Source organism: Symsagittifera roscoffensis, chromosome 8, assembly GCF_963678635.1.
Source record: "Symsagittifera roscoffensis chromosome 8, txSymRosc1.1, whole genome shotgun sequence".
Lineage (NCBI taxonomy): Eukaryota > Metazoa > Xenacoelomorpha > Acoela > Convolutidae > Symsagittifera > Symsagittifera roscoffensis.
This window is the reverse complement of record NC_087069.1, coordinates 25,674,344-25,686,966: the sequence shown is the minus strand read 5'-3', so window position 1 is coordinate 25,686,966 and position 12,623 is coordinate 25,674,344. Positions and strand designations below refer to the sequence as shown.

At 37.5% G+C, this 12,623-nt stretch overlaps 4 protein-coding genes across 7 annotated transcripts in view; 2 read left to right on the top strand and 2 right to left on the bottom strand.

Moving 5' to 3' along the window:
- LOC134853411 (serine/arginine repetitive matrix protein 1-like) overlaps positions 1–12,623 on the bottom strand; it is a 458,950-nt gene that overhangs the window by 313,930 nt on the left and 132,397 nt on the right. The gene's annotated exons all lie outside the window — the stretch shown is intronic.
- The window catches only part of LOC134853413 (Golgi-associated PDZ and coiled-coil motif-containing protein-like), a 340,830-nt gene that overhangs the window by 195,810 nt on the left and 132,397 nt on the right, over positions 1–12,623 (bottom strand). The window lies entirely within an intron of this gene.
- LOC134853417 (uracil phosphoribosyltransferase homolog) overlaps positions 1–12,623 on the top strand; it is a 253,203-nt gene that overhangs the window by 218,491 nt on the left and 22,089 nt on the right. The gene's annotated exons all lie outside the window — the stretch shown is intronic.
- Positions 982–12,569, top strand: LOC134853412 (1,4-alpha-glucan-branching enzyme-like). Its single transcript, XM_063869410.1, has 9 exons — positions 982–1,216; positions 5,321–5,558; positions 5,938–6,246; positions 7,221–7,505; positions 7,758–7,984; positions 8,834–9,021; positions 9,523–9,760; positions 10,635–10,779; positions 11,619–12,569. Exons 1-9 carry the CDS (start codon positions 990–992, stop codon positions 11,904–11,906), a joined length of 2,145 nt encoding a protein of 714 aa, XP_063725480.1. The 5' UTR covers positions 982–989; the 3' UTR covers positions 11,907–12,569.

Genomic DNA, 12,623 nt, shown 5'->3' with positions numbered 1-12,623 from the left:
TCCCTCTATCAGATGGTGTCTGTTTCACTCGCTTTACATAGGCTTTGCTGACGCTTCAATTTCACACAACGACTCCCCTGTATTATTCTGATTTTTCAAGTAGCATAAAAATATGCACATCAGTCAAAAAATGATTTTCTTTGAATTTATCCCGAACCGGGTGTTTGGGTCCCACGGATAAAATTTCTTGCGCCCACGTTGGTAAATCAATGCCCTTTAAAGCTATTGCTGACCTGTGATTTTCTTTGTCTAACGGTCTATCTTGTCTTTCTGGGAGTTTTTTGTTTTGTTTTTGGGTTTTATTTTTGTTCAATGTGCTTGAATTGTGTGTTTTGTAAGCATTTTCTCTAGAAACTTAAGTCTATGAAAACAATTATTCAGTTGAAGATACCATTTAAGATAATCTAGCACTAGTTTCCAGGAAAGTTTCTTCGTTAATATCTATGCTCGTAATGGTGGCGGGAGAATTGTTGAGTTCATTACTTGGCAAGCCACGAGGAATGAGCCTCGCGAGGCACAAATCAAAGAACAAAGAAAACAAGTTTGAATCTGAAAAAAGTGAGTTTCAGGGCCCAGTTAAACTGCTTTTCTAAATACATTATTGATTTTGCAATAATGTAAATGGGGTAAGAATAAACAGTGAAGCAAGGAAACCGAAGATTTTGTGAGCAGTTGTTGAACCATTGGATCTATGGTATTAATTCCGTGAACCATTTTGAAATCAGTTGCAAATCAATTTTTGAAATTCCAATAGTTTTTTGACTGAGTGAAATGATGAAGTGCTAGTAAAGTAACTATGATATGTACTGGCCATGATAATTTCTTACCTTCTCGTTTACAGCCATGAGGACAAGTGTTTATTCCTGATGATGTTTTTATAAGCGAAAACTTTCGAAATGTACATTTTCATCTTTTTACTTAGTTGATCTGTTTTTAAATACTATTTACTAAGTTTAAATAGTAGTTGCTGTTGTTATAGATTTGAAACCATGACAATGATTGAGGCAGCTCAAAAAAGTGCAAACGGTTCGACGCAGGATTCCAGCGAAGAAACATGGAAGCCAGATTACGCTATCGCTCCACCGAAGCTACAGAACTTGCTGAACGATGACGGCTACTTGAATAGTTACAAAAGTGACTTCCGATATAGATATACACAGTTTAAAAAATCACTCGAAGCTATCGAGGCTGGAGAGGGTAGTTTGCTGAAGTTCAGGTATGTTTAGCTGAATTTTAAATAGAGAAATTAGATTCTTGAAATAGTCATAAGAAACTTTCCCTCCACGTTATTTTTGAACAACGCTAACTTTAAGTAATTTCAAATGCCGGTTGAAAATAACGAACGTAATTTTTCCGGGTACTTTTAGTAGAGCCTGGTGCTCTTCCGTGTGATTCAAAAATTAGCAGCGCTTGAACGCTGTACTGATATTCGGTGAGGCGACTATTCGTAACAAGCGACAATTCGTAACAGGCAACAATTCGTAACAGTAGATAAAGCGGGGAACTTTGATTCACGCGCAGTATTCATCTCGTGCCGGATGTAAGCGCAACAGAGTGAAGCGGAGCAAGTGTATTCTACTTGCCAATGCGTTGTTACGAATTGTCACCTGTTACGAATTGTAGCCTGTTACGAATTGTCGCCCTACCCTGACATTTATCAGCGTCAGAAATGGTTTTTGGGCATGATTTGCCATATGGGCATGTTTTTTGGCGTTTATCAACAACAACGTGCTCTAACAATTTGATATCCTCTGTGATCCCAAATTGAGAATTTTTTTGATGAGCATTTTTCCATGAGGTGATCTTTTGCGGCAGTACAACAGTGCCGAAAATGAAAAAATTAGTTCAACTGCCAATTTTTTTTCAAGTGTCAAAAATGATTAAAAAAACACTTAATAAAGTTTGAATTGCTGTTTATAACCGATAGAACACAAAGTTTTCATTATTTTGATTTCTTGATGCATATGATCGCTACAATGCCAATATTTGCTTCTTATTTGTTTTTTTTTGTTCTTTGCTTTCCGTGGCATTATTAAAAGATTTCTAAGGAAGTTGCGACCCTTTTCTTTTCGCTTCAGCTTTGGATCAAAAGCAAAATTTGTGAATAAAATCGGCCTATGTTTTTGTTTTATTCTCGACCTATTTTTTGTATATGGTGGCCAGTAATGCTGGCCTATAACACCAGTTGCACATTTTTAATGGCTATTGTTGATTGAGCCAGGTTTTTCGAAATACTCAAACAATTTTGAAAACTTGTCGTGAGTTTCAATAAATTAAGATTTTTTAAAATCAAATTTGATTCTCATGTGATTTGTTTTAACCAGGCCGATAGGCAAATAAGGCAATTTAAACAATCGTTGAATTATTTTGTTGGAGTAAACAATCGTCGAAACTGTTGTTAGATGGAACTTCGCGAAGAGCTACAGTGAATCCTTTTTCCAAACTTCGCGAAGAGCTATAGTGAATCCTTTTTCCAAACTTCGTGAACAGCTACAGTGAATCCATCCTTTTTCCAAACTTCGTGAAGAGCTATAGTGAATCCTTTTTCCAAACTTCGCGAAGAGCTATAGTGAATCCTTTTTCCAAACTTCGCGAAGAGCTATAGTGAATCCTTTTTCCAAACTTCGTGAAGAGCTACAGTGAATCCTTTTTCCAAACTTCGTGAAGAGCTATAGTGAATCCTTTTTCCAAACTTTGTGAAGAGCTATAGTGAATCCTTTTTCCAAACTTCGCGAAGAGCTATAGTGAATCCTTTTTCCAAACTTCGTGAAGAGCTACAGTGAATCCTTTTTCCAAACTTCGTGAAGAGCTACAGTGAATCCTTTTTCCAAACTTCGCGAAGAGCTAAAGTGAATCCTTTTTCCAAACTTCGTGAAGAGCTACAGTGAATCCTTTTTCCAAACTTCGCGAAGAGCTATAGTGAATCCTTTTTCCAAACTTCGTGAAGAGCTACAGTGAATCCTTTTTCCAAACTTCGTGAAGAGCTATAGTGAATCCTTTTTCCAAACTTTGTGAAGAGCTATAGTGAATCCTTTTTCCAAACTTCGCGAAGAGCTATAGTGAATCCTTTTTCCAAACTTCGTGAAGAGCTACAGTGAATCCTTTTTCCAAACTTCGTGAAGAGCTACAGTGAATCCTTTTTCCAAACTTCGCGAAGAGCTAAAGTGAATCCTTTTTCCAAACTTCGTGAAGAGCTACAGTGAATCCTTTTTCCAAACTTCGTGAAGAGCTATAGTGAATCCTTTTTCCAAACTTCGCGAAGATCTATAGTGAATCCTTTTTCCAAACTTCGCGAAGAGCTATAGTGAATCCTTTTTCCAAACTTCGCGAAGAGCTATAGTGAATCCTTTTTCCAAACTTCGCGAAGAGCTACAGTGAATCCTTTTTTCAAACTTCGTGAAGAGCTATAGTGAATCCTTTTTCCAAACTTCGCGAAGAGCTATAGTGAAACCTTTTTCCAAACTTCGTGAAGAGCTACAGTGAATCCTTTTTCCAAACTTCGTGAAGAGCTATAGTGAATCCTTTTTCCAAACTTCGCGAAGAGCTATAGTGAATCCTTTTTCCAAACTTCGTGAAGAGCTACAGTGAATCCTTTTTCCAAACTTCGTGAAGAGCTACAGTGAATCCTTTTTCCAAACTTCGCGAAGAGCTAAAGTGAATCCTTTTTCCAAACTTCGTGAAGAGCTACAGTGAATCCTTTTTCCAAACTTCGTGAAGAGCTATAGTGAATCCTTTTTCCAAACTTCGCGAAGATCTATAGTGAATCCTTTTTCCAAACTTCGCGAAGAGCTATAGTGAATCCTTTTTCCAAACTTCGCGAAGAGCTATAGTGAATCCTTTTTCCAAACTTCGCGAAGAGCTACAGTGAATCCTTTTTTCAAACTTCGTGAAGAGCTATAGTGAATCCTTTTTCCAAACTTCGCGAAGAGCTATAGTGAATCCTTTTTCCAAACTTCGCGAAGAGCTACAGTGAATCCTTTTTTCAAACTTCGTGAAGAGCTATAGTGAATCCTTTTTCCAAACTTCGCGAAGAGCTATAGTGAATCCTTTTTCCAAACTTCGCGAAGAGCTATAGTGAATCCTTTTTCCAAACTTCGCGAAGAGCTACAGTGAATCCTTTTTCCAAACTTTGTGAAGAGCTATAGTGAATCCTTTTTCCAAACTTCGCGAAGAGCTATAGTGAATCCTTTTTCCAAACTTCGTGAAGAGCTACAGTGAATCCTTTTTCCAAACTTCGTGAAGAGCTACAGTGAATCCTTTTTCCAAACTTCGCGAAGAGCTAAAGTGAATCCTTTTTCCAAACTTCGTGAAGAGCTACAGTGAATCCTTTTTCCAAACTTCGCGAAGAGCTATAGTGAATCCTTTTTCCAAACTTCGTGAAGAGCTACAGTGAATCCTTTTTCCAAACTTCGTGAAGAGCTATAGTGAATCCTTTTTCCAAACTTTGTGAAGAGCTATAGTGAATCCTTTTTCCAAACTTCGCGAAGAGCTATAGTGAATCCTTTTTCCAAACTTCGTGAAGAGCTACAGTGAATCCTTTTTCCAAACTTCGTGAAGAGCTACAGTGAATCCTTTTTCCAAACTTCGCGAAGAGCTAAAGTGAATCCTTTTTCCAAACTTCGTGAAGAGCTACAGTGAATCCTTTTTCCAAACTTCGTGAAGAGCTATAGTGAATCCTTTTTCCAAACTTCGCGAAGATCTATAGTGAATCCTTTTTCCAAACTTCGCGAAGAGCTATAGTGAATCCTTTTTCCAAACTTCGCGAAGAGCTATAGTGAATCCTTTTTCCAAACTTCGCGAAGAGCTACAGTGAATCCTTTTTTCAAACTTCGTGAAGAGCTATAGTGAATCCTTTTTCCAAACTTCGCGAAGAGCTATAGTGAAACCTTTTTCCAAACTTCGTGAAGAGCTACAGTGAATCCTTTTTCCAAACTTCGTGAAGAGCTATAGTGAATCCTTTTTCCAAACTTCTCGAAGAACTACAATTGTTAAGATTTTCAATAAAAATTGTGTTTTTCATGACAGCTGCCCCGAAATCTACGTTTTGCTCCAGAAGAAATTGCTTTCCGAATAAGGTTTTGCCTCTCGAATTAAAAAAAGTATATTTGTTACTTTTTTGCTATCCCAGGTAGCTGTTTTTTGCGGTGTAAATGTAGCAAATTTCCAATATTACGAAAATTTGTGAAGAGATGATTCTCTTTGGTTTTGGGAATTTTTTCGAGCACATCTCCATAAATTTGTGAGACTTGGTTTGAAGTCAATTTGCTGATTTATTCAATACTGACTACGCATAATAATGGTTCTTGCATGGTTGTTCCAGTCAAGGCTACAAGCAATTTGGACCGCAGTTCGCGCCTGATGGGTCCATGAAGTGGCTTGAATACGCCCCTGGAGCGGAGGGCCTGTTTCTAAGGGGCCAATTCAATGAATGGAATAGAGTAAAGACTCCGTTCAAGGAACTGGAACACGGAAAGTGGTTGTTGGAAATGCCGGCTAATAAGGATGGCACTCCCGTGTTGAAGCATTTGGACAGAGTGCGACTCAATGTAGTGTCGAAGGTAAATAAAAATGAAACTTTCAATTAAACTGATATCTTGATGCCGTGATTACTCTAACCTCGGTGGTAATCATTTAAGTTTTTGTTGGCTTTTTAAAAAAGGACTTTATCCAATAGCGTAACTATCTAAGAATTAACAGGACAACGTAATTTACAGACAAGCTTCCAAGGGTATTATGTTAACACTTAGGTTTAGGCTGTTGACAGGTTGTTTTACTTTGCGTTGCCTTGACAAATTGGGGGACGTTTTAAAATCCGCATAAATGCTCAAATTTTACCTGAGCAGATAATGTTTATTAAGCGCTAATTTTTCTTCGGCAAAATGTGTTTGCTTTCAGAGCCGCAAAAAAGTCGCCCTGATTGCAACTGTCTCTTTTTAGGGCGGTGAACTATGCGACCGCATTTCACCTTGGACCTCATATGCATTGCAGCCTGAGAACTCGTACACCTACGATCACGTGATCTGGAACCCGACTGAGCCCTACCAGTTCAAGTACAAATGTCCCCCAGTGCCTGATAACCTGAAGATATACGAAGCCCATGTGGGTATTGCATCCCCGGAGGCTAAAGTGTCGACGTACAAGCACTTTACGGAGAAAGTGTTGCCGCATATTGCAGACATGGGGTATAATTGTATCCAGTTGATGGCTATTATGGAACACGCGTACTATGGGTGTTTCGGATATCAGGTGAATTTGGGCATCTTTTTATGATAAATTGTTCCGACCATTTGAAAAATAGGGAAGAACTTGGTATTCGGGTGTTTTATTATTATTATTTTTTAATTTTTTTTTTTCTACGAAAAAATAGGTAACATAAATAATCATCGTAATGCGTCGAGTGATATATCATAATAAAGCCCATTCAATCGTGATTCGTCCAACATTAAAAAAACAGTGTCGAGAAAAACCCATTTGAAATTTTAGATTTTTCGTCTAATTTCGAGAAAATAAGGTGAGCGACCAGGCTTACAACAGCTTATTACACTTGCGAGCTTGAGTACGAACCATTTTTCCCAAGCTAACTCGCAAATAAAAGTGTTCATTAAAATTTTTCACTAATTTGGTGGCACTTCTGCTTAATCACGACCTGTGGCATTGGAAATTTCATAGCATCTGTTTTCTGCTTCATTTTTGGCTAGTGAATGTTTTTTATAAGCCTCCGTTGCTGAGTGGTTAGTGTGTGAGAATCTTGATATCTAGGTCGCAGATCGAGCTTTACTAATTCGAGGCTTATTTCTACTTTTTCTTATTCCACTTTATAGAACCGTTTTTTTGCCGTGTTTTCGCTAGTGTTTGCGAAGCACAGCTTCGCCTCTGTGTTATGTTTAAATTAAGCCGTGAAAACTTAGATTTACTCGAGTAAAGTTGGTTTTGGAGTATTTTGTGCCTTTCTTTCTAATTCAAAAATTCAAGGATTCCGTAAACTGTTTTCACTGTACCAAAGCGAAGTGGCTGCAAGAATGAATTAATTAAAGTTTCAGAATTCTTTTGTAGTTAACTAACTCAGCGATCATAGAGTGAACTCTGAAAAAGTTTGGATGCAGCACATGCGCCAAAGTACCTTGACATTTGTTTTTAGGGATGTATAAGGTTATCGCACCTTTTGTTATCCACAGGGGTTTTCATGTCTGCATGTTCTAACCGTCCTCATCTGTTTCCAGGTGACCGCGTTCTTTGCTGCAAGTAGTCGATATGGAACCCCTGAGGAACTAAAAGAGCTAATTGACACAGCTCACAAGTTGAATCTAGTTGTGCTTCTGGACATAGTGCACAGTCATGCTGCTAAGAATACCCTGGATGGTCTGAACATGTTTGACGGCACTGACTGTTGTTTCTTCCACTCGGGTGCGAGAGGCAATCACAATTTGTGGGACAGCAGACTGTTTGATTATAGGCACTGGGAGACCAGAAGATTCTTGTTGTCCAATCTTGCCATGTGGATGGAGGTAGGATTGGGTTTATTTTTGAGTTTCTTCTGTAAAGATCCACGAAAAATGCTCTTGTTTTTAAATTGATTTGACTTTATCTTAGATGCAACTCGAGTCGCAAAAAAAATCTTGAACAGCCAAAATTTTTTAGGGTCAGACATTTTTTTTTTTGAAAAAATGCTGTATTTGATTTGCTGAAATTAGTCGTAAACTTGGCGTTCGAAATTTGTAAAAGAGCTAACATATATATTTGACTGTGTTTGCGCTTAGGTTTACAAATTTGATGGATTTCGTTTCGACGGTGTCACTTCCATGCTGTACCACCACCACGGCATCGGCACTGGATTCAGCGGAGACTACGGAGAGTACTTTGGCATGCAAGTGGACACTGATGCTCTGGTGTATATGATGCTGGCCAGTTATCTTGTCAAGACCTATCTGAAGCCGGATGCGATACTGATTGCTGAAGATGTCTCAGGAATGCCAGCTTTGTGCAGGTACTTGATTTATTTAATCACCAGAGCTTGCAAGTTTATTGTTATAATATGGAATTAGCTTTAGCAGTTATTAAAGGCTTTTAAAGATCTATCTTTTACTTTTTTCTAATTTTTCCATGTTTCCATGGGCGGAGATATTTGGTCACACTTTTGGCTGCATAGCATAGCAATTTAATAACATGTGTTTTATCCGCTTTGTTTTTGGCTAGTATTGGAATACCAATTTGATTCGAAAGTGGATTTTAAGTAGTTTTCAAAGTCGAATAAAAGATTGTTCCTTCAGTTTTCTCGATTTGGGTTAAATTTCATCAAAGGTGTGTCATCATAGAAGATCCGGTTATATGCTACAATAGGTGGTAATTTTGAGTATAGTGCGTCTATTAAATTTGAGAACTATAATGCATTAAATAGTGATTTCATTTTCAATCAATTGTACATGCTTACTAAGATAGTTTTTGTGATTATAGTACCTTGCTAGATGAAATGTTACATAAATTTAAAACTTTCGCTTTTGCCAAAAAGTTTGGCTTTTGAAATAAATTCTAAAAACTTTTCGAAGATCCAGCTATGTGACTTGAAGCTGCCACCTATTGTAACACATTACTGAAGATCCTTGACACCTCGAGTTTTTGGTCTCCTTGAGTTCAGTGACTCTTTTCCAACTGTTTGTTGGTTATGTTTTGAATGTAAACGTCACTCTGTTTTCGTTGTTCTACCTTTTCGCACTTTAAACACTTTTTTTAAACTGAAATACAATATTGGCAACCATGTTTTTTCTGACTGCGATTATCGAGAGCCACAGAGAGTGCATAAAATCAAGTAGTAGTAATCATGATGATATGCTTACAGAGAAGTTGAGGAAGGAGGTCTTGGATTTGACTACAGACTGGCAATGGCTATCCCTGACATGTGGATCAAACTACTGAAAGAGAAGAATGACGAGGACTGGGACTTGGCCAATTTATGTCACGTGCTCACCAACAGACGCCACAAGGAGAAGTGCATTGCATATGCAGAGTCACATGACCAAGCACTGGGTGAGACCCGAATTCGTTAATCTGGATATGAATATTTTAAAGGCCATTTGATAGTAACGTCACTTGAGGCCGGAGTTTTCCAGCCTTTCATGGATCTTTTTATATCAATGTCCAAAGTCAATCAAGATTTCTAGATTTTAACTACAATTTTGTAAAAATTTGAAGGGTAATTTTTGCAAATTTCGCTGTGGTCTACATGATCAAAAATAACTGTGAATGCACCTATTGCTCTTTCTTTGTTGAGCGATTAAAACAAAACTGAGACGACAACTTCAGAACAATTTAAAAGAATCAACTATGAGAGTCCCAAAAATTTATTAGTTCGCTAAAAAACTACGGAAATCCGTTTTTAGAAGCAGAACTGGGTTACTCACTCAATTGGGATTGTTTTTCATCGCCAAAATGGCGGAACTCATCTTCAGTTTTTATTTTTACCCGCGGGATCCAGCTCTGATGTCTTGAACTAAAATAATTCTAAAGTGAACTTAACTTTTTTTCCAGTGGGTGACAAGACTCTCTCTTTCTGGCTGATGGACAAGGAGATGTACTACTCCATGTCTGTAATGTCCCCCCGCAACCTCATCCTAGACAGGGGCATGGCACTTCACAAGATGATCAGACTCATCTCTCACGCCATGGGCGGAGAGGGATATCTGAACTTTATTGGGAATGAGTTCGGACATCCCGAGTGGCTGGATTTCCCACGAGAGGGAAACGGTTGGAGCTACCACTATGCGAGGTATGCTAACGAATATAAAGGGCACTGAGACCTCACTGTGCGTCAGTACATTCTATCCTTTATTAATTTTGTATATTACCTTGATTTGAAATAGACAGACGGACACATAATTGGGATCCATATACTAAAACAAACAAAAAGAGCAATTTACAAAAGTTTTTTTTTTCTTGTTGGTCGTTTTTAGAATTTTTTTTTCGTTGAAGTGTTGTGTTCTTATGATTTAGTTTTCACTGGCAATCAATCTTGTCACGGGAAACACATTATATAACAAAGATAGCCGGTTACTGTGCAAGTAGCCCAGAATGTTCCGACCATAGTCTTTAAAAAACTACAAAAAAATTTTTTTTTCTCAAATAAGTTTTTTCTGCGTTGTGTAATAAAAGGATCTGACGTAAATCTATAATTTAGGCTTATTGGACACTGAAAATTATTTAGCCAAATTTTTTTTGCAGAAAATTGTTTAAATTTTTTGGTTCCCAAAAAGGCTTTGGAAAACTCCAAAAACTAATTTACCAGCTTAAAACTAAGTTTTCAGGGCTTAAAGCATAATTAAGCTATAGTAAACCTGATTGCTCGCTTTATTCGCTCAATATCGAAATTAAAATGAAAAATTTTACCTCGATACTGAAAAGTTTTTGAAATTTTTTAATGTCGTTTGAATTACGACCGAAAGGGCTTCAATTTGGTATATTTCTAACCATTCTGATGATGTTTTGTGGTACCTGTCTTTGCGTGGAAAAAAATTAAAACTCCCGAATTCAAAGGTCCTCCTCGTTTTTCAAATGGTCGGAACAAATTTTTGTAAACAGATCTATCCAACCGCCAATGGAACAAGTACTTGCTGTATAATTAAGAAGTATCTTTCATGTTCCAGACGTCAGTTCAACCTGATCGAAGACGACATGTTGAGATACAAGAATCTAGCCAACTTCGACAAGGACATGAACCTGCTGGAGAACCAGTTCAAGTGGGTCTGTGCACCACAGGCATACGTCAGCCGAAAACACGAGATGGACAAGGTCGGATAGGTTCATTCGTTCTCTGCGTCATCTTGCTCATACCTCGCGAAATTAAATTTTTTTCAGAACTAATGAACGCAGTGAAGACACGTATTTAATGTCGCGTTGTTTTTTATTTCCTTTTTTTTCAGGAAAAAGTCTGTTGACGCCAAATTTGATGTTTTGCGGTTTGGTTGTTGATGTTTTCCTGATGTTTTATTTAAATATATGACCAAAAGTAAGATAAATTAACTCCAATGAAAAAATTGCGAAAATACGTAAATGGATAAGGTCAAACGGACTTGTTCTCAGTTTTGAATACAACAGAGTTAGAGACTTGAACTAAAGCTTAGAAAGCGGCTTAGTTAATGAAGGCAAATTCGAGTAATGAATTGACCTTTGCTTTGCGTACACCTAGTTAAATTGATTCAAAGTTTTATAATGACTAATAGTGTACGATTTATAAGTTTTATAGTGTACAATTTATAATTAAATGTGTTTGCTAAATTAGTTTCCTGAGGGAGAGGAAGGAAAGAGAAAATAATTTTAGGTCGACCAAAATAATTTTTCTGATATTTCCTAAAACTGTATTTTTTGCGAAAAGCAGCTGCGTCGCAGACAGACAAATAATTGAAAAAAAAAAACGTTTTAAATGTTTTGAACCCCATTGGAAGGTTTTGAACCAAAAAATCTATATCTTCCTCATAGTACCATGTAAAGTAGTACCAAAGTGGCGACCATTAGCTGGTGATAGTGTTGTTTTCGGGGAGGGGGGAGGGTGTCGTCTTCCCTGAATCTGCCCTTGTTTATAATGGGTGTTTCGAGGCTTTCGGAGTTTGTAGAGTAAGCTCTTTCTTCAGGTCATCGTATTCGAGCGTGCCGGATGTCTGTTTGCGTTCAACTTCCACCCCAACCAGAGTTACGCCGACTACTGGATCCCAGTTGAACAAGAGGGGGGCTTCGAGATGAAACTAGGCCTCTGTTCCGACTGCGGACGATACGATGGGTTCGACAGACTAGATATGACTAACATGTTCAAAGTGTTCCCAAAAGGAATGGATGGGAGGAAGGGGTCCATTCAAGTGTACTTGCCAAGTAGAGTTGCAATTGTGTTGGTTCCTGCTGACAAATATGTTGGCCCTGAGTAAAGTTGAATGACTTCATTTGAAGATGTTTGAAATGATGATACATTGTTAATATTCTAAACCGTTTTCCAAAGTACCGAGCAAAACAAACAAGTGGAAATCTTAAAAGACGGCGAGTAAAGTTTTTCAGTCGTACTGTGAGAGAGCAAAAATTTGTGATGTTTTGATTATAAAACATTAGTTTGGTTGTATTTTGGAAATAGGTAATTTTGGTGGCTGTGCTGAAACTAAATTTTATAAATCTGCCTAGATATCAGTTGACCTGATGTTTGCAATACAAAGCTATATTTGGATTGTTCTGAACACTTTTGAAAAGTCTGGACTATTTGTATTTGAAGTGAACTAAATTAATAAAACTAAAAAACCCTGAAAGATGAATTGTATTATTTTTAGGCATTCCGTTTACTAAACTTTTCTCCTTATTATGATTCTGACTGAAGTTAACAATGCGAAGTAAATCCACATTATGAAGTACATTTTAACGCTTTCATGATTAGTGAAAACTTGACTCGTGAACGACGTTAAATTTGTTTTGATAGTATAAGTGAGCAAGGCAACTTAACCGTGGCGCTGTGATTTGAAAATAAAGTATACTGTAATCTATTTGGATTTTTTAAACTTATTCCGCCCAATTGATCGTATGTCAAATCATGAAAAATAAAAATAAAAACGCTCGAATCTGATTGGTTGAATTTAAATGTAATTCCAAACCAAAGTTTG

What these genes read in the sequence shown, in the direction of transcription:
- LOC134853412 (XM_063869410.1), top strand. Translation starts at nt 990, where the DNA reads ATGACAATGATTGAGGCAGCTCAAAAAAGTGCAAACGGTTCGACGCAG. An exon ending in ATGGGTGTTTCGGATATCAG is followed by an intron (nt 6,247 to 7,220) that starts GTGAATTTGGGC and finishes ATCTGTTTCCAG; the next exon opens with GTGACCGCGTTCTTTGCTGC. An exon ending in GAAAACACGAGATGGACAAG is followed by an intron (nt 10,780 to 11,618) that starts GTCGGATAGGTT and finishes CTCTTTCTTCAG; the next exon opens with GTCATCGTATTCGAGCGTGC.